Source organism: Gallinula chloropus (genome assembly GCF_964237585.1).
Source record: "Gallinula chloropus genome assembly, chromosome: 3".
NCBI classification, from domain to species: Eukaryota; Metazoa; Chordata; class Aves; order Gruiformes; family Rallidae; genus Gallinula; species Gallinula chloropus.
In genome coordinates, this window is record NC_140087.1 from 67292705 (window position 1) to 67314150 (window position 21446).

Sequence of the window (21446 nt, forward strand, 5' to 3'; positions counted from 1 at the left end):
GAGATTTAACGCAGAGTCCATTGAAGGCAACAAGAAATTGAAGTTCTTCAGTTGCTCCTGAATTAAGTTCCTGGGCAGTGAAATCTTTTCATCCAAGTTCCCAGAGTATGAACTGGGGCAGGTTAGAGCAGCTTCTACTTCCTTAGCTGTCTTTTTTTATCCTTAAAGGGCAATCCACAAGTCTTTTTTCTTTTGGTGGGACAGCCAAAATCTCCATTCTCCCTCACATCATCACATCTCTGAGACAAGGAACTGTAATCTTAAAGATTTGCAAGGGTCACGTTTCCTGGCTTGCATCAGTGCAAACACCTCTTCGAAATCCATTTCAGCTGATCAATCTTGAAAAGTATCCTAAAATACTACACCATCTGAGATAATTATCCATAAAAATACTTGTCTATTTTTGGGGATATTTCTGATTAGATGCCTTATATTTTATCCTACTGGAGTATAATTAAAGTAATTTTTACTTACAAAACAGATAGAATGTGTTTCTGTTGTTTCAAGGGACCTTAGTTTAATGTATTAATACAGCAATGCAGTGCGTATGTGTATGTTTCCTTTTTGTGTGTGTGTAGATATGTATAGGTATATACAAACATATCTTACTTTTGTTGCTATAATATGAGTAATAGGGAATAACCATGAGAGCTTCCAAGTTTCTGAAAGGTTTTTCCATATCTGGTCTCCTTGGACATACAGGTGGTTGATTTAGAAACACTTACGATCTGTCTTTGTTTGCAAGTACTTAAAGAGTCTGAGAACCCATGCAACACATAAGACAATAAGTGGTTTGCTTTGGAGCACTTTCATCTTTTTAGGAAGAATATTTCCTTCCTTCTTTTGGAGGAAGCCAGTATTGTGACTGGTTCCCAAAGAAGGGAAAAATATCACTCCAGATCTTTGGTGTTCTGCTTTTTTTAATTATTTTTTTTTTCTTTTTATTGTTTTGTGTGTGTGTGTGCACAGATGACATGTGATTTGCCGTTCATCGCCACTTGTCTCACTTACACTGTGTCCAAGACAGTTGCTCTGACAGTATTTCATGCCCAATACAGAAGAACAAGAATAAGGAAAGAAAGACCTTGCAGCAAATCTACTTTCTGGTCAGGCTTTAGCAATTTCACATCCTTAAACTCCTGAACATTGTCCCTGCTGCTTTTGGCTCTGTGTGCAACCCCAGCCAGGTGATGTGAATGCTACTGGAAAATTCATATCTGTTTGGGAACTGTCTGAGAAGTAGATTAGCATTTTTTAATTGTATTTTAAATGGGATGTTTTAATATTTGTTGAGTAAAAATATGAGAAGAGCCAGGTAAAATCCTACTATGATTTCATTTTCTGTTTTGTCCTTTTCAAGTTAGAGGATTCTTTTAAAAACTGAATTTGGCCATGAGTTGTAGGGTTAGGTTCTTTTGGCCTCTTTAGTAGTAGTTTAGTTACAACTCTATTGCTCATGTCTGCTTTGGGACATGGGATCTCTGGAGTTTTGCGTAATGTGTGGGCAAAGATAGCATTCCCTAAGGCCAGTGTAGAGCATCTAGGTCAGCCTTCTGCTCTGAAGAGTCTTCTAAACAATTTGCTTCTACCAGCTGCCAGAAGAGGTACTGGGAGCACAATCTTGCCCTGCCAGAACTCCTCTTTTGAGAGTCCAGTCCCCTCCCCTTTGTCCCCACAAGCTTGCAGAAGGGATTGAAATGCAGTGAAACATTACACAGTGGAAACTTACACTGCCAAGGTTTTATAAATAGGAGGTAATAAAGATCATTGCAAAATTACTTTTCAGTATTTACATACGATAAAAAAACCTTAGGTGAATATAAATCATTGAGAAACTACAGTGTGACTAAAGTAGTGTGCACGCTATATATTTATCAACTCATCATTCTCCCACTAGCACTTCTGCTTGAGTAGTCTGTAAATCTTATTGCAACTGTAAGCAAAACTGCTCTTTGAACTCCTCCCCTGTGCAACTTTAAAGGTGGGTCTTAGTTAAGTGATGTCACTATACTTGTTTCCTAGTCACATCTTGGGTCATGATTCTGCTGCAGGTGTTGCCTAGCAATCTGCAAAAGTTCGTGTTTTTAAGAAGACAGATCCTACAGATAACTTTAATTTTTAGAAGCACCTCTAACTTGGAAAAAATACTCAGTATTAGAACAAACTTTGTAGATTCCACTGGGAGTTTATTTAGAGCAGTATCAACAAAGTATAAAATAATTTGGCTTTTAGACATTTCTCAAAGTTAAGAAATTACAGCTAGTTCCCTGTGTGACCAGAGTTCTCCCTGATGTATGTTTTTCCTTCACTTTATGCTCCTAATTTCAGAGATTGCCATAGTCATTTAATCTCTCGTTATGCAATTAGATATGTTGCTACACATTTATTAGCAAACTTACTGTCAAACTAGTAGTAATGCTCTAATTTACACTTCCCAAAGCATGGAAATTCCTGTGTAGGAATGAAAGCTCCCTTCTTTTCCCTCCTCCACCTATCCTGAGGTGCTCATGCACTGGAAAGTATTGCAGGCGGCTGAGATGTGTGAATAATAAGTGCTGCACATGTTGCAACACGCAGGCATGATGAGGCTTGTTAAAGATGATGTACGAGGTTTGAGCCTGAGGTTTCTGCATTTGTACTGGCTGAAATTTTTCCCCCATAGCTCCTCAGGGTTCTCTGATCTCATCCCCCAACCCAAGGGAAGCGCTATTGATGCTTTCCCTCACATCCTTTTTTACTAGCACTGGTATTACTGATTGGAAGAATAAAGTCCTCTAGTGTGCAGTCTTTCCGTCTAGGTAATTCCTACTCCTGCCTACAGATGAGTATTTGGAGTCATGAACAGCTCACATCAGAAGCATGTTAAGTGTTGCATCATCCTGGGACCAGTTGAGAACCTTTCTTTCAAGAGCGCTTAATTGTATTTAACACAACCATGTAAATTAAGTCCAAAGGACACTTAAAAATGTAACACTTCCACTTATAACATGTCAGCTCAAAAGCATACTGTCTCTTAAGGATTTTAATCCATTGGACAGTAATGTATTAGGGATCCAGTGATGACGTCTCTGTTGTCACTGTGGAATTAGTGACAGTTAACGCATGGAATAATTCAAATAATGTTAAAAGACCAGTGAATCATAAATCTGTTGTTGGAAATACCAACTTTAATTTATCAGAAGCCCCTATAGAGTTGTCTGTTCAAGAAAACCTATCAGGCTATCATCTGTATACAATACTTATAAGTGTTATGCTCGTTACATACATCACAGTACACGCTAAAAGCCCTCGTGTTACCATATTGTGGCAGCACTTTTTTCCCCTCTCTCAGCTGCTTGGAATGTTTTCTCTACTTGTGATCTGCAAATTGTGTTCCTTGAAGTCAAAATCAGCATGTGTATGACAGGTTTAATATTGCTATAATATTGCTATAATATTTTAGTCTAAATGTTTATTTTTATTTGGAGGGCTTTTTTTTAACTTTAGGTAATTAAAACCAGGGAAAAAAATACCTGCTGAGCAAATTCTATAGCTCCAAATGTTAAGCTAATTCTTTAAATATTGATGTAAATACTCTATTGTATTAAGGGGGGAGGAAGCTTATCTCTATGGATAAAGTACTAATATTTCATTCAAAATTTGGTGAAGTAGATCCTGGGGAACACTCAGGAGCTTTACACATGTTAAAAATGAAGCGTGGAAGAGCTGACTGTTGTGTATTGCTGTAACACCCCTAGAACATGGCTAACACCCAATTACTGCGTGCTTAGACTTGGATGGTAATTACAATTGAGCTGTAAAATATTTTGACAGTTTCCAACTGTTGTGTGGTTATTAGCCAGGCATCATATGGGAATGAAGTACAGTGATTTGATTAGTTTTATATCACGGTCTCCTTAAATAAGGACTTTGGAAATAAACGTGTCAAGTAAAGTGTTAATCAAGAGCTGTATTTAATTATTAGCAGCTTTTCTTGAATTCTGCAGAAGAGAATTCCTCTTTCCCAAAGATTTTGATTATTTAAAAGAGACTTGCCATACCTTTATGGTTCAGCTTTTCATTTACAAGCTTTTACTTGTTGAGTGCTAAAAGCATAACCACACCGAATTTAATTTGTAGCATGAAAATTATGTGTGTATTTTTTCAAGAGGATAGTTTTGCCAGTGTTGAAGCTAGAAAAGCTTGTGTTAATTACATATTATAAAACAAAAAGGATATTTTCATTTAACATCTATTTCTCCTTTTAGCTGCACAAGTCCTAGTAATTAGCAAATTTGAGTAGTGTAAGAATTCCTGGAAAAATATATGTTATGCCAGGGGTACTTGAATTGCTTGTTACTTTTACGTGTATTTTTATTTTGAAATGAAAGTAATAAGGCAAAAATATTCAAACTACATGCAAAATTAGCTCCAGATTGTGTCAGTCTTGTTATGTTCATTAAGCTATTGAATCCTCAAGTAGTGGCTGTTATTCCATGGGGGTTTATTCACAGAATAAGGTACTATTGAATGATTTTGAGATAGCAATCTGCCTTCACACTGCTTAAATAATGCTTATTCAGTTGGGGAACTAAAACAAGAATATTCAAGTGTGCCATTCCTTAATTTTTCACTTGTTTTATTTAATAATACTTTTTGGCTTTTTATGTTATTTATGAATGGTGCTTGCAAGGAGAGCATTCTGTTTCTGGAATAGAATTTTTCAAGCGTCATCACATAGATTTTTCTTCTAAAAAAAAGGAAAAAAAAGCTCCAAACCTGTAAAGCAATTCTTGTTTCTCAGTTCACTCTGCGTCTCACATCCCTGCTGTGACTGAGAGCTGGCTCCAGCTGATACAGTTACCAGTGTTGCTTAGTCTTACTGTTTGCCTAAAGCCCTAATTTCACCCAACCATAATCGGGTGGTTTTGTTTTGCTGACCATTGTCATGGGTTTAACCTGAGCACCTATCTTGCAGATGAAGTAGTCTTTCTAATGTATCCTAGATGTTTACAGTGACTTTGGGACGTTCTGTGGAGATGTGGGAGAGGGCCTTCCCATCTACAAGTGCTCATGAGGAGTAGCTGGAACGGTGAGGTTCTACCTCTTCGATAGCCAGCCTCCTAAACAACTAGAAGATAACTTTCTGCATAGTGGTTCATTTGAAGAGTTGTGCTAGCAGTTGTTGAACTTTCTGTGGGTTAGATAAGTATGTGTCATTGTAGTTAAAAAGAAAAAACTCCAAATATACTGTGCCTTGCAAGGAAATCTGGTTAACACACATAAATCTGTCTTAGACTTGCTTATGAAACGAGTAGCATTGGGACCTTAACCCCGGGTTTAATTTTTTAATTGGGAAGTGTTTGGAGCATTTGAGGCCACTCTGAGATGTACTTGCTTCTCTATGGCTGGAGAGCAGAGGGGAACTCTGTGGGGCTCCTGGTTGTTGGTGGCAGCAGCCTCCTGTGCCAGCTGTGTCCTTTCCATAGGACCTGGACTTGAGAAACAGAGATGGCAGGTCTGAAACACATCTTAAAAAAATCACTTGGTCCTTGTGCTTGCCCAAAGGCAAGTTCAGGTTTATGAAATGAAAGATTTCTTCAGCCTGTTTAAGACTTTCAATAACCAAGTGTCCCTGGCTCTCCAAGGCAGTCTGAGTGCTTCATTATACTGTCTTATAGATTGCTCCTCCTATTGCTTGGCCTGTTGCAATTAAACCCTGTAACTTCATTTTGGTAAACAGGGGCATGAGGGACAAAGGGTTTTCTTTCTTTTTCAGAATTGTACATGCTTGAAGACTTAAAACGTTCATTTCCTTCATCATTTTTTCTTAACATAAATGACCAAACTTTGCTTCAGCTTTGTTTGTGCTTTCTGGTTTGGTTGGGTTTTGGGTTTTTTTATCCCTTATCTTGCTTTGACCTCTTCTTCCTTATGCTCTGCATCAGGGAAAACTGAACATAAAATTTCTGCTGCAGCTTTATTGATGCTGAGTGGAGTGGGAGAGGCAGTACACGTCTTGCAAGCTTTAGTTCTGCCTATACATCTCAGTATGATGTTTGTCTTTTTCACAACAGCCTGATGTTGTTGACTTATGTTCAGCTTGAATAGACTGTTTCCCCCACATCCTTTTGTGAAGAGCTGTTACCTAACCAGTTCTTCCTCATCCTGCGTTTATGTAAATGATTGCTCCTTCCTATGCTGCACTCAGACCTATTGAATTTCACCCTGTGTTCTTCAGACCTTTTCTCCTTTTTAAATGTTCAGAGTTCTTCTGGTCCATTTGACATCCATCCCAGCTTTGTGTCTAGTGTATCACCCACCTTCCTACCCCTTTTAATGCAGAATTCCAAGAATCGTTTCAAACTAGTCTTGTGCATTTTTCCAGCCTGTTTTGCACCTATGCTATCTGAGTCTCCTAACACATTGTTTTCTGTGCTTTCTTATGAGACCATCTTGAAAAACAATAAAAAGAGCTTTATTCCAATCATAGTATGTTACCTGCAGCTTCTCCCCTCCCCTGCCTACTTCCTTTTTGGAGAAGGAACTTGTATTGATTCCCATGATTGTTGATGACAAATTAATGCCTGTTGAAGCAACTTAATTATTTGCTCTTTTTCTTTTTGTTAGCTTGTCTGTATGATTCTGATTTGTCCTTTTTTTCTAATGCTTTTAAAGCCTGAAATTAAATGTAGACTTTTCCTGCTCGTCTAATATCTCGCCTATCTTCAAGTTCTCAAACTGACTGTTAATTTCACATATTGTTTCATAGTGGTTCTTCTAGTAACCTAAGATTCAATATGTTCAGCTGATCTGAAAGCATCTGGCTTATCTAAGCTGCTTACAAACCTGGCTGAAATCTGATATTCACAGTCTGTTATTAGCAATACTAGTCTCCAACTCGCATATAGTTTGTAGAATAAGGAGAGATGAAGAAAAAAAGGCATTAAGCATTTCAGATGTCTCCCCATCATCTATGGATACATGCCCCTTTCCACTGAGTGGTGAAGCAGTGTTTCTATTAATCTTTATCTTGTGATTTCATAGAGTGGGCTGCCAATGCAGTAGTTTCGCATGGCTAAAACTTACTTACTTCTGTTAAATTTTCATTTAACTATAACTTTGCTAAGGAGCTTTCTTGAGAATAGCCATCTCTGTGCCTGATGTAAGCTCATGGACACCATGCAGGATTGTAGAATGTGCTTCTTTTCTTGCCACCCTCTGTTAAGAGGTGTGCTCTGGCCTGCAGAGGCACCACATCATCAGGTTCTGTATCATCAATACCAGGCTTAAAAATACCAAGTGCTCTAAGCCTCTCCACACACAGAAATTGTTTTCCTTTGTCACTTGCACAAATCTGGCATCTGTGTTCTGTTCTCAAGTATTTAAAACAAAGATTTCTCATAGGCAAAGACTAATACTTCCATAAATCTGCCTATGGCTGTGCATTAATATAAACGGTGCAGTAGACTTCCAAGATGGGTATCTATGAAGTTCTGTGGAGCAATGTCACCCTAATGATACAACATCAGAAGCTTGCCTGAAAAAACAACATCTGTTGAAATGTTCAGAAGAGTGAGAAAAAGACTTGTGTTTATTTAATGGCTAATGTCAAAAGAAATTCCTGCAAAAGCAACAAGAGTTCACTGTTTTTAGGAAGAGCTGGCAGTGACTCTCATTTTTAGTTTGCCTTGTGCTTTCTTTTAGAAGAGAATCTTGTGACCTTTTCTGACAAGCTCTAACACTTCCATTGTTTGCCGCAGGCCTTTGAAATGTGGCAGAGATAGCCTTGGGCCCAGGGAGGTGCGTTTTGCTAGTTCAGTTCACATTTAACAAAGTTAAAAGCTTTGAAAATTGCTATTCCTCATCTGTGGTTTAAGTTGCTTAATTCTGGCAACCTGCCCAAAACCCTGAACCTTCCCGTCATGGCAGAAAGCCAGGGATTGTGAACCGGCAGCATCCTGGTAGCTCATCTGGACTTCCAGCGCAGATGACACGGGAGCAGAGACTTCAGCCCACATGCCACCAGGGTAACCAGAGAAAGGAAGGTGGACACAAGGAAATTGCCCATCTTCTGACAGCAGAAAAATGAGGCCTCATCCCTGCGTGTGACTTGTTCATACTGTTACATTACAAATATATGCAGTCATCAGAGAATGAGCTCAGTGTTCGCTTCTGCTTAATGGTATGAGTTACATACCTTTTCCTGGTTGTGGGGGTTTTTTTTAATTGAAAACATTTCGTTGAAGACAAAGATTATGTGACTTCAAGGAAGAGGAGCTAGATGAGCCTCAGCCAATCCGTTTATAATGGTGGAATCTGAGAAGGAGCTCACCATGGCTTTTTTTCCACAGCTGTACTGACCATCAGGTGAAATTACTTACACATAAGTAACCAATTCATTATGTTGTCTCAGATTTGTTTCTCCTTTACCAGCTCATTAACATAATCTTCTCCTTGCCATTAGCTATTATATTTAGGGCTCTTCAACCTAGTAAGGTAGCTACCCTCACTCTAGTGAGGTACTGTTATTTTCTATTAGGAACATCCACAGAGGAACGTAGTAATCTTGAAATAAACAGTCTGTCTTGTTCTTAATTAATTCCCATGAGCAGACAGACTTCATGTTCCTGTTGCCCAAGTGTAGGAAATTGTCTGGTAGTTGATGTGTTGTGGCTTGTGGTTCTGGAAATTTAGAGTTCAGTTCCCAAATACTTGGGGTTTTTTTATCCTTTTAACCCCCAACAGTGAAAACCAAACCAAAACCCTAAAAGATTTTGCTTAAAGAAAAAGTTACTTCATTACTGGACAAAGCAAAAGGAGGCTACCAGATAATTACAAAAATGACAAAATTAAGTACCTAGCGGTATAAGTTGCCAGATTTAAGGTAGCCTCTGTCACTGTAACCTCTCCCATCTTCGTGCACTATATGCCTGTAGGTTGTATAGATGTACACGTTTCAACTGTATGACTGTGTACCATGGTTTCTGCCGGACCACTTCCTCGGTGCTCAGAACACTGCGGGCTGGGCCATGTGGTAGAAGGGGGAGAAGATGGAAGGTGTTGGATGGTGCACGGTCTCTCCGTTATGCTGAGTGAATGGTGCAAAGAGCCAGGACAGAGCTCACAACGTAGAGCTGGTTTGTGACACTGAGCAAGCTACCCAGAGCAATGTTTGAGGCTATAAATGATGTGTTCCTGTCTTTGGGATGGCCAGGTCTTAGACTTCATTTAACTTGTCTAAGTCTGGAAGTTGATTTTAGCTGTTATGAGCACTGTCACCTGCCCCCGGAGTCAGGAGGAGTGCTGTGGTGTGTGACTGGGGATGAGTACACCAGAGTCACGTTAGGTAGTGTTTTTGAGTTCTTGAGATAGTTGGTTTGCTTTGCTGGCTCAGGCAAGTTATTTAATTCAGAGTGATTCCCTATTTGTAAAATACCAGTTGTGAGCCTTTTATGTCAATATATTAATTCACCCATCGCAGAGTGCCCAAGCGCTGTGTGATGGCTATCCTGACGGAGATCACAGGCAAGCTGATTTGCTGTGTTTGATGCAGCATTTGCATCATACTGCTTAAATGAAGCTGAGTGCCATACACTGTAAGATAAGGGTAATAAATAATGAGAACAACTTTCTGCCTTGAGCTGCGAGATAGGCACAGTGTGAAAAGAAAATGGGTCATGGTGATTAGAATAAAAAAATGCCATCATGTTTGTGGGGTTGGATAAGTAAAAGTTATGTGGATGAAACTAATTCAAGCATGAGGGACTTGCTAAACCTTACTGGCTGGACCAGAAGCGATGGCATGTTGATGTGATCCAGGCATATACAGCATCAACTGTTTAGGTTTAGATGTGAGTCAGGGAGAAAGAGTGGTAAACAGTAGGAAGCTGTGGCTGTCTAGGAGACCTATATTGTAATGGGGTCTTGTTGTGTGTGTGCTTCTTGATGGCATGTGTTATGTTCATCAATTCTCCCTTGTGTCCAAAGTATTCAGTTAAACACAGCATCAGACAGATGATGACATAGGACCACATTGCCTGTCCACCTCCAGCTAACAAACTCAAAACATATTGAAAGCACTAACACCCCCTCCCCCCCCCCCCCCCCCCCCCAATTATTTTCAGAGGCAAGGCAGGATGGATTAAATGTTGCAAGAAATGGTTCAATTTCCCAGCATGTCACTCCTCTCCACAGTGCTGCGTGCAAATAGGTGCCTTTTGTGAATGTGTGTGTTTTGGAAGACTGCAGAATATCCAGGTGGCTTTGACTGCTTGCTTTTTCTTCCTGGATTGAGAGAGTCCACTGTTCTTCTTGTCTTTATCTGGGAAGTTCTGTGTGTTCCATGTCCTGGCATGTTAGGGAGCATGTACATAACGGTCACTGCTTTGCTTTATTTTCCCAGACATAGACTGGAAAAGCTCTTTCCAGCCTCATGGCCATCAAAATACCTAACAGTCAACTGAAAATCCTTTAGAATGAAACAATTTCACCTACTTGACCAGGACCTAAGTTGAGGCATGTACCAGTCACTTTCCTCCTCACCTTGCTGGGTAAGGAGCACTGTGAGAGCACCATGTTGGCTTGAGAAGATGTCTAATCGTGAAGGTTGTGATGGAACAAGTACTGGTTTGGTTGTGCTGAAATTAAACCTATAAAATGATAAGCAATGAAGAGCTTATGCCTAAGCTTTTTAAGATAAACAGTTTATATTATGTTGTGTATCCACATTAGCTGTAGGCTCAACCAGAAGAGTGAGGAAGGCAAAGATTGAAGATGTCCAATGCTGGAGAAACCTGGAAGTTATCTAAATAGTATTTGCTAGACATATATATGAAAAAAAATTCAGTAAATCTCGAGCTTACACCAGACAGATGGGTTTTTAGAGCTCCCTCATTTTTTGGAGCAGTGGGGACTAGAGATGGTTTATGTAATTACACATCATGCCATACAAATACAGAGTTTAAAAAAAGTTAAAAGAATGTATTCCTAAAGTGGTAAATTTGTGCAAGAATAACAGGATAGCAAACTCCTGATGTTTCTTTCTGGGAAGCATACGTTTCCTAACACACTCATGCATTTCTCTTACCAGAAGCAAAGAATGGCACCACTTGTATTTTGTTCTGTCACTGAAGCCATCATAATGTTATGCTGTCCTGCTACTTAAAAAATAACTAATCAAGCTAAATAAAGAACAACTCTGTACAGATGAGTCACGATGATTTTTTTCTGTCTTTGGGATAAAGCAGAAAGCAGTTTTATTCTGTCTTTGCAGACCTGATTTTCATATTCTATTTCAGTTCTGGTACTAGTAAAAAATCAGCTCTTGCCTTTATGCCTGGACTGTTCCACAGCCCAGAATAAAGAAAATTGAATGCACGTTGGACACATACAGACCTTGCCAAAGCATTAATTCTATTAAATGAGATGTAATCAATTTAGAATACTTGTGGGCTAAGCAATTCCTGTGGATAGAGCCCTGTGTTTAAAAAATAAAATTCTAGAATATCATCTTGATCTGTTTGACTTAAATGTGTTTGGGGTTTCTTGTTTATATTGCAGCTTTATATAACATTTTTCAGACAGCTCAGTGAGGCCAAGTTCCCTAAACTTTTTCTGCATCCAGCTGCACGCTGCATTTTGTCTCACCTTGTAGTTGTGTTTTACCATCATTTACCTTATGTTGCACACAATTTTCAGTGAGCCTAGACACTTGTGATAGGAATGAGGGAAATTCCCTTTTGTTTTCCTCAGCCAGGTAGGTATGAGACCATTGTCTGTACTTGCTTCTTGAGAAACGTTTCTTGTTGGTTGGTTGGTTGGTTGGTTGGTTGTAGGTCTTCCCTATTCTGACTTTTCAACCATATCTCAGTCTCAGCTTTCTGTCTTACTGCAGTATAATTACCTTTCTTAGGTTGGTCTCTCAACTCCTCGCCTCTTTAGGGAGTTCTGTTCCTTAATATAAATATAATACAAAGCTCAAAGCACGTAAGACTTCCACCTGGATTCCCAAAGCTGTTACATACATTTTGTTCTTAGTCCTTCCATCTTCTTTCTCTTCCAGCCTTCAACACTGCCTCTTGCTCTTCAAACTCCTCCACCCCATGCAACCTCTCAACAAGCTCTCAAGGGTTGCTCAGATTGAGCCCCTGCAATCTTCATTGAGGCAGTTCCTCATGTTTCATACAAGAACTTGGTTCATAGCACCATGTTGCCGTCACCAGTTCCCGTCTTGATTTTCTTCCTGTGAGCACTGGCCTGCGTGTGTCAGAGGTGCAGCTGAACTCCTCCTTTGCGAACTGTCAGTGCACCTTGTGCTGCATTTCTTAAATATTTTGAAATATAGGGATGCAGCCTAATATTTAAAGTTGGGGTCCTCTTGTAAATGCAAAGTAATGGTCTGATGGGATAATATTGCAAGAGGAAAAATACATGCGCTGTAAAATGTATGTATGAAGCTTCCAGAGCATGTAAAAGAAGAATAGAGAGGCTTCAGTGCTTTTGTTGACTGTGAAACAAAGATATCCTGAGATAATGCTGACTCCAGCTGATAAATCATCCCCCATGATGCAGCATCTAGATGGTAGCTTGTATGTGAGGGACTCTGGAACCTCTGCGCTTGCCGTGCAGTTAATCCACAGCTGGATAAAAATGAGTTGCTTTAGATCAGGTAACCTGTTGATCAGCGAGCAGATCTGGCAATCTGCTGTGGCTATCTCATGCTTTTTTGTTTCCAAACAAGTTCTTAGGGACTTTGGTTTATGAACTCAAAAAGCTAAGTTGTAACTGTTTTAGGGTTTAGAAGAGTTGTGTCATCAGTGCTTAAAAGAATTATGTAAGAAAAAAATTAATTACGTTTTTGTTTCATTTGATGAGCTCTTATCTTGTAGAGCAAAAGTAAGCTAAAAATAGGCACTTAGTAGTACTTGTGTTAGCAGTGAACTTGTAACTAGCATGTGTAATTAACAGGTATTGAAAGAAAGAGTTTTTCATAATAATACTTCACCAAGGAAAAAAAAAATATCTGTTAACCCTTATGAAGGCTCATCAAGTGCTCATACACAATTCTGACATTACTCTCATATTTCCAGTATGCCTTGAGTTGAATACTTTTATCATAGATTAAATAACAAAAAGTTTTGACTCAGGAGGTGAATAAGAGCATAACAATCTGGTAGTAATTAACTTCACCTTTCTCAAAAATACTTGGAGTACTAAGTCTGGAAAGAAAGCCCTGTAGAATTTCTGCTTTATCAGCTGGATAAAACTGTGGAAGTGAAACCCCTCCCCTACAAAACCCCTCACATAAGTCTTGCATGTTTTGCATAAAATACATAAAATCTAAAGTAAATGAAAGGACAAACATGGAGGAAAGCTCTGACTCGAGGAATTGTAATCTGGATTTTAGAAAGATAATTTGTAAATGCAAAATTCTGCTAAATTTATTGGTTTAATAGCTTTGGATGTTCCTTTGCAAAACCTAGTTTTAAAATCAGTTTTATCTTCACTTTGCTAGATGTGTAATTAAGGCCTTTGAATGGTAATACTGCCTAAGGCTGTTTCAGAGTTAACTAGAAAGTATTTAGGTTGGTGACTGGAACATGTAACATTTCTGTAGAGGGTTTCAGCAACAAGTATTAAGACGTTATAGATGACGTTTAATATATCTGGTAAGTAGTGCTCTGTGGTTTGAAGTAGCTAAGTGCTTTAAAAATTTGTTAAAATACAATTTTTCCACATCATCATGGTGCGTTTTAATTATTTTCTGCCAGCAGTGTTATTTCCGTGTATTTATGTAACATACTATTTTAAATTTAGGGTCAGCAGTTAGTTACTGGTTTTTGCCTCAAGTTGTAAAAAACCAAGAGAAAAAACTGATCTTAATTAAATCACTCCAAATTTGGAGTGACTGTTTGGCAGCTCCTAAGCAATATTTGTTTATCTGATTAAAACTTGATGTATGAAGTTAGTTTATCATTTAGTGCTGCTTTTTCTTCCCTACTTTACATATATCCTTGTTAAGATGTTAATTCGGTGTTTTAGAGAGATTTGTCTGATCATTCAGAGATTTGTTCATGCTGATGTGAATCGTTGACATGATTTGAAAAAATTTAAAAAAAGCAAACCTCCTTTCTAACAAGTTACTTAATATGATCTGATATTAAAAAAAAAATCTCAGCAAGGTACATTCTAAATGAGTTGGCAGTGCTTCTATCTGATGATGAGGTAGGTGTGTTTATAAAACAACTTTTTAGGGCTGACTGTCACAGTAAATGAAAAATTACTTGCCTGGTTCTTTTACATTTTCTTCCCCAGAAGCAGGGAAAACATAAATCAGTTGCTAGCTCGCAGCTAAATGCTCAGCACTGACATACTTCAGTCAAGTGGGGGCATCGTTGGTCTTTCGCAAATAGGTAATATGGCCAAAAGGATTTACTTGTTCAACTTAAGTGTCTCTGATACAGAAAATTGCTTGCTCTATTTTTATCTTAATTTGGGACTCTCGCTATAAGGCGCATAAATGGTGTGTTTGTTGTGTATATATGCTTTTAATTATATTACCTTAAAAAATAAGTGGGCTGGGATCTCTCTGTGTAATTTGGATTTTGGATTTATGTCAGTTAAATAATGATGTTGATTTAATTACATCTAAGAGGTTTTTAAAGTGACAATGTTTTTGGTAGTGAAATGAGCATGTATTTCTTAAAACATCATCTGCAGTCAGCAAGTTCTCCACTGAATTTTATTAACAGGTGGTAGTCTGACAAACACCAAATGCCTGAAATTTCTCATTCTCTTTTAAAAATTCTTGGTTCGTGTGAACAAAAATGTTCCTACAAGTGTTGAAGTACCCTTTGGGGAAATGGTTATTATTAACTAATGATACTTCTTAGAAACCACCCTCTGATAGGGATTTATGGCCGAAATTCCCTTTCCATGCAGAAAAACTACAGCCTGAAAGAGGAAATTCTTTGGGTATGGTTGGACGTGGCTGTTTAGAAACACAGTTATGCAATGACCTTCATGGAATAGGGCACTTAAATAGGAAGAGCACAGCCAAAAACTTTATGATGAAGCCCATATGAGATGAATGCATTAATCCTACGTCGCAGATGCAGAGACTTTGATTCCCTGTACCTCAATGGTTGATCGCAACTCGCAGTTAACTCTGACCCTGCTCTTGCCTGGCTTTTGATCCAGTCGCTGTGTTATCTTCGTTAAAAGCGAAAGGGCTTGTGGGGATGCTTTTCCATGGCTGCATTTTGGGAAATCTTTTCAAGGGTGTGTATCGCAAGCTGTGCAGGACTGTGCCTTAAGTATTTCAGCTCAGCGTTTCCATTGGTACAATTCTTGGCCTGTTCTCCTATGTAGATCTGGAATCCTGTATATCTACATCCTTTGGAGACAAGTGCCAAGGGCAACGACTGGAGATAATAACTTGCGATTTGTGTCTTTTGCAAGTAACAGTCATTGTAAACTGACAGCTGTGAAGGACCTAAACTCACATCAAAGGATACAGATCATCTAGTTAGGTCAATTAATGTTAATTCTCATCTTCCATTAAATTCTTTTATCTTCTTCTCTTTTTTCTTTTTTCCTTTTTCTTTTTTTTCAGCCAAGCCCGATACCAAGTCCTGTTTTGGGGAGAAAGCCAAACGCTAGTCAGTCACTGCTTGTGTGGTGCAAAGAAGTTACAAAAAACTATAGGGGAGTGAAAATCACCAATTTTACTACGTCGTGGAGAAATGGTTTATCCTTTTGTGCAATATTACATCACTTTAGACCAGACCTGATGTAAGTTGTATACTCTCTGTCTGCGTAAACTGACTCTTGTAGAAATATGCAACATTTAAGTTTATCTAAAAATCAAATCCCTGTTCGTTTCAGGTGTTTAACTGTTTTCATGTGTTTCTTTCAAGCAGGGAACCATCCTTTCTAAGAAAACAGATTTATGAATGCTCAAACTTTATGACCTCTTTGCTCTCCCTTGTTGCATAAACAATTGTTTCTCCCTTCTCTGTGATTTGTTTTTCTTCTTCTTAATCTTATACAAAGAACTGACTTCAAGATGATTACGAAAATTGTGCCGGTGTTGAAATGAGATGAGAGGAATAAGCCTGTAGCTCTTTGTATGCTGACAAGGACGGATTACCTCCTGGTAAATTTGGTTGTCAAGGCCGGCCTCTAGTCCCTGCCTTAACTTCTTTTTTAGATGGAAAGCTTCAGGCGATGAAACATGTAATCGGTGTTTATTTATTTATTTATTTATTTATTCCTTTAATTTTCCACACTATTAGTTTCGTTGATTGAATTGCTGTGAAATTGCTATTTACTGTATGATATTATTGTATGTCAAATTTTTAGATTCAGTTTGTTTTAAAACTGCTGCTTTTATCAAATACTGTACATACCCACTGTGCCATTTTCCCCCTCAGTGACTACAAGTCCCTGAATCCTCAAGATATTAAAGAGAACAACAAAAAGGTAAGAACTGCCAGGGAAAAAAAAAAAAAAAAAAGGGAAGAAAAAAAAAAGACAGCTTCAATTTTGGCTTCACTGCAGGTTTTTATTAATTTTGGGAAAGTGCAGTTGTTTTGTAAGGTCATAACTGCAGCTCACAGAAGGTATTCAACCTCCCGTGGTTCAAATCGGATGCATTATTGACTCTTGTTTGTCATGGTCTTTAACATTCACAACAAGTGCAAAGCTGGCATTAGAGTTTAATATTTGTATGGCCTACATTAACTGTGAAAGCAGAGGAAAAGGCTGGCCAGCCTTCTCTGATCATTGCTCTGATTCTTCTAATCAGCCACATAATTTAAAAAAAAAAGTTAAAAAGAATTTTAAAAATAACTACCCTTGGTTTGCCATACACAGGACTTTTCTTTCTGTTGCTTTAGCGGGGCTCCAGGCATCAGTCATGGTCAATGTTGCTTTGATGGTGATTTTCATATTTTTAAAGATGAAATTTTACATCCACTTTTATGCTCCATGTCTGAGTGAATTGGTGGGTGTAGAACCTGAATTTTTGTGACAGAGGAAGTTTAGGATAAAAAGCGTTGAGACAGTACCTTGCAAATAAACCAAATATTAGAAAAATATTTTAAGGCAATTGTACCAGACAAGTGTTTTAAACCAGTCTTTGTATCTTCGTGGTGCAAAGATGTAAAAAGTTTCTCTGGAAGAAGTAGGAACTCAGTTTGGGAATCACCAGAAGATTTTTAACATTTTTTTCTGCACAGTGTTTTAGATGTAGTCATAAACTTTGAGTCCTACAGTCATATTTAGAAATGACAATTTTCATGTGAGTCACTGATAATAAAATTGTTCCTGAAGACCATCTGAAAATTGTTAATTAGCTGCTTTCTCTTTGCTGTGATTTTATTTTTATGAAGCTTTAAAAATGCTGAATTGAGTTTGGATGAAGGTACATAAATATAGTTTGACTAAATTAATTAAATTCAATATTATACAGCAAATATATAACTAAAGAGTATTAGATTGTAAATATGTGGAATTCCTGAAAGTGCTTTATGAAAATTCATTTGCGTTTAGAGTAATTATATTTTAATGTGCCTGCACACTTAAGTGTTAGCCAGGGAGTAACTTGTCTTTAAAATAGCACATAAGTATTATAAGCAATGAAATATCTCTGAGCTGCCATTATCTAATGAGTGATTTGGCCAATGATATCTTTTTCATAATAATACAGGGTCTTACGATGACCTAAGTGGATTATCCGTGATGTCACAGTGTTTTCTGTGATCATATGGTTTTGTACTTGAAGTTTCGTTGAGCGTCTGGGCTAATTAAACTGGATTATAAAAAGAAAGCATAGATTATTAATTAAAAACGTTAGCGGTACAATCAGTCATCTTTTCTTTATGAAACCGTGATGGCAAACAGTGAACTACTTAGCCGGTGGCTCTAGCAGGATATAGTTCCCAGGACTGAAGAAGTAATGATTGTTGTTATTGTGCAGCTTTTTTCTTTCATCACTTTGCAAGTCTTCGCCTGACAGCTACACCGAGTACCTCGGTTGCTTCCTGCAGATTTATTTCCTGGTCTCACACAGTTCTGCTTGATAACCCCGTGTGCCCTTGGTTGGAGTGAATGCGGCACTGGCAACAATGGCTGCCTGTAAATTCCATGCAGATATGTAACACATTTGACAATGATTCCTCCTAACCAATTAAAATAACATCTATGGATGAATAGGACAATTTTCTTTGTCTGAAGCAGCTCCTTTTTTTTCTTTTCCCTCCCTACCCCCCTTCCCACAGAAAGGAGGTAAGAGGTGACTGTGGCCACAGATTAAAGATTGAACTGTAAGAATATATCTTTTAGAAGTGCGTGACCTTGTTTGTATTTTAATTAAAAAATAATAAATCTTAAGAGACAACTATTTCAGTGCAATTCTGTGTATAATTGCGCCTTGCAATGCACTGTTATAAAAAGCTCATGTTAGGAGCATCTGTATACTTTATAATGCACACTAAGCATTTGCCAAATTGCTGCTGTCACTGATGCTGAATAACAAAAAAAAACCCAGTGACATCTGATCTCGGCCAGTGTGCTGTATAGTTTGGAAATGGTTGGAATATTGCCTGTGGTGCTTATGCTGATGGATCCAAATTGATGTCTGTCAATCAGCTTGTCAGTAAATTAAAAAAAAAAAATCAACTTTATCAGGAGATAGGTAAATAGGCTTAGTGCCCTGCAAATACGTGTGTGTATCTAGTTATGTATTGTAAATTCCACAATCTAATTATATTTCTTAAAAAAAAAACCCAACAAACAACTACTCCGGATGATGTTAGCATCAGTCAGAATTTGAAGGTATTTTTGGTGCATTGTGCTCACTGCAAATTCAAATTTCTGCCAGGAACAACAGAGAAACCAGGGTTATTTTTGAGAAAAATAGAAACTTTACAGGGATACTTTCCCAGCTGATCCAGAGAGTTGTGTTTCTACTTCAATCTTGTATGTATCTGACTTTCCATATAGCCTGCCCAGTAATGCTAACCAACTAGTTTTATCTCTCATGTCCGTTCCGTTATTAGTAAATAATAATGAAAAAGCTGTTAAAATTACAGACCAGTGGCAGTATAGAACCTTAGGAAGAATAGGAAGTTTTCATGTTGCTAATAACATGTCCTGCACTTTAAAAATTTAAGCTACTAAACTACACTTGGCTGGAGCTTGGAGGGGATGAAAGAACAAGAAGTGGAAGGGCACAACAGTATGGTTCTAATAATGAACTTCTGGGCTTAATTATTTTATTGTTTAGAGAAGCTTGTTTCATTTGAGGGATTATTGTCTGGAAGGAGTAATATATCTTCTGCATGTTTGATTGGCGTTTCCAATTTTTGCAATACTTTTTTTTTTTTCTCCTTTTTTTCCAGTTTTTGACCATTTCAACTAAATTCCTCAATCCATTTGAACGCAAGTGATTGTCTTAACAAAAGAATCCATTTTGCAAGGAGGGGATCCTTTTGAAATATACATTTAAGTAGAACTCAGAATTACAGGGGTAGCGTTGTGTCAAAATGGAAAAACATTCCTTTGCGTTGGCAACGATATTTTTATAACAGACATTCACAGGCACCTTTACTAACTGATTCTACCAAATCAAGGCACGTATCTAATTGTGCCTGTAGGAGTTGCTTGTTGACCCCAGTGGGATCATGCAGGACTATAGTTAACCCTGCATATAAATGTTTCCAAGGCTTAATTATACCTCTGTTTAAAAAAATAATTTGACTTGGAAACTTTATTCTGTTAATATATTACAAACTGGTTACAAGCTAGTTGCAAACACTGGGTGTTTAGAAATGTGCTGGAACATCAAGAAGCTCTCAGCTTTTCTAAGAGTGAAGGAGAACCCATCACACACTTCTACATGGACACGTGCAGAACTTGATGTTTACTATGTACAGAACTGATGACTATAAAAACACTTGCATACCGATCTAGAGATCTAGTGTACTTTGAAGGGAGAGAAGTAGGAATGTGTATCATCCAGAATGAGAAGAGGAGGGGATGGGAAATAAGTATTTGGCATTAGTGGGAAACTATTGTGTTTAAGCCCAAGCATCACCAGAAGAACTGAGCAGACAGTAGAAAATTATTGCAGCTGTATCAAGAATATCCATCGTTCCAAATTTAATCCTTCTGCTGTAGAGTTACCCATTCTAAGCAAGTGCCTTTCCTGACAAATCTGAAATACTGTCTCCACCTTCATTTTACAGACCCTGGGAGATATTCTTAGGATTTAGTTTTATTAGCATATAAATAAGAAATTAAGAGTATAAAAGAGTTCAGGTCAAGTCATGTCTATGGGCTTTGGCTGCCATGGACTGCTAAGCCCATCCTAAGGTCCTTTCATTCTTCAGATGGTAACTCCCACTACCTTCAGTGTGGGGTAACAGGTTATTTCTGTCACTGAATCAGCACTGACCCACTTAATCAAACAACAAATCCTGGTATTACCTATGTCCACAGGACAACACAGCTGGCTTGCTACACTTTCACACCCAGCCTGTTTTCTGCTTGCGTATGAGCATTCATCATTCCAGATACCTGTAATGGCTTAGGCTGCCCACCCCAAATCCCTACACTGCTCTCCTTGAACTTTTTCTGTGCTCCTCATGTCTGTTCAGTTTCTCCTCTACCATCCAAGTTCCTTCTTTCCTCCCTACCATTTTCCTGCTATTCTGCTCCATCTGGAGCTTTGTATCAGCAAATACAGCTTTTACATTTTCCACTGCTGCTCCTATATTTAAGCACAGCTCTACTAAGTGGCATAACTATCTCTCATAATGAACTTTCCTAAGAAATTATTCACAGAATCACTAGGTTGGAGAAGACCTTTGAGATCATCGAGTCCAACCGTACCCGTCCTCTACTAACCCATATTCCTGAGCACCTCATCTACCCGTCTTTTAAATACATCCAGGGTCAATGACCCAACCCTCTCCCTGGGCAGCCTGTGCCAGTGCCTGATAGCCCTTTTGGTGAAAAATTTGTTCCCCACAATGACCAACAGTCATTTTAGGCCAAACAATTTTGCCCAGGAAGAGGCAGAAGGAATTAAAAATAAGTTACTCATAATGTCTAGATAAACATTGTGAATCTATTTGTTATTGTGATACAAAAATTACTGCACCAAAATGCTTTGGCAAGTTATATGAGAGCATGAGGGGAAGCATACAAAATTTGAGGAAGTTAAGTTGGAGCTCTTTGAATCAGAATTTGAAAAGTAGCTGACATGAAAACTGACCCTCAAGTAGGGAATGCCATTGCAATGGGAAGGAGAGAGCCTTCTTTTCTCTGAGCAAGTGAAGTAAACAGGTCTGCCAGGAGCCGCCAAGCCCACATTCTAACTTGGTGTTGAACTTTTATTAGTATGAAAACCAAGGTGAAAAAAAATTATAATTGAATTTGATTTTGTTTTTCTTCAACTC

General features: G+C 38.2%; 1 protein-coding gene across 1 annotated transcript in view; it reads left to right on the forward strand.

Moving 5' to 3' along the window:
- Positions 1-21446, forward strand: part of EHBP1 (EH domain binding protein 1) — a gene marked incomplete at its 5' end in the record, with an annotated part of 222802 nt that overhangs the window by 124629 nt on the left and 76727 nt on the right. The window contains 2 exons of the mRNA XM_084262567.1: positions 15596-15774; positions 16416-16464. Of these exons, the coding sequence (XP_084118693.1) occupies positions 15596-15774; positions 16416-16464 (228 nt within the window). The remainder of the gene's footprint in view (positions 1-15595; positions 15775-16415; positions 16465-21446) is intronic.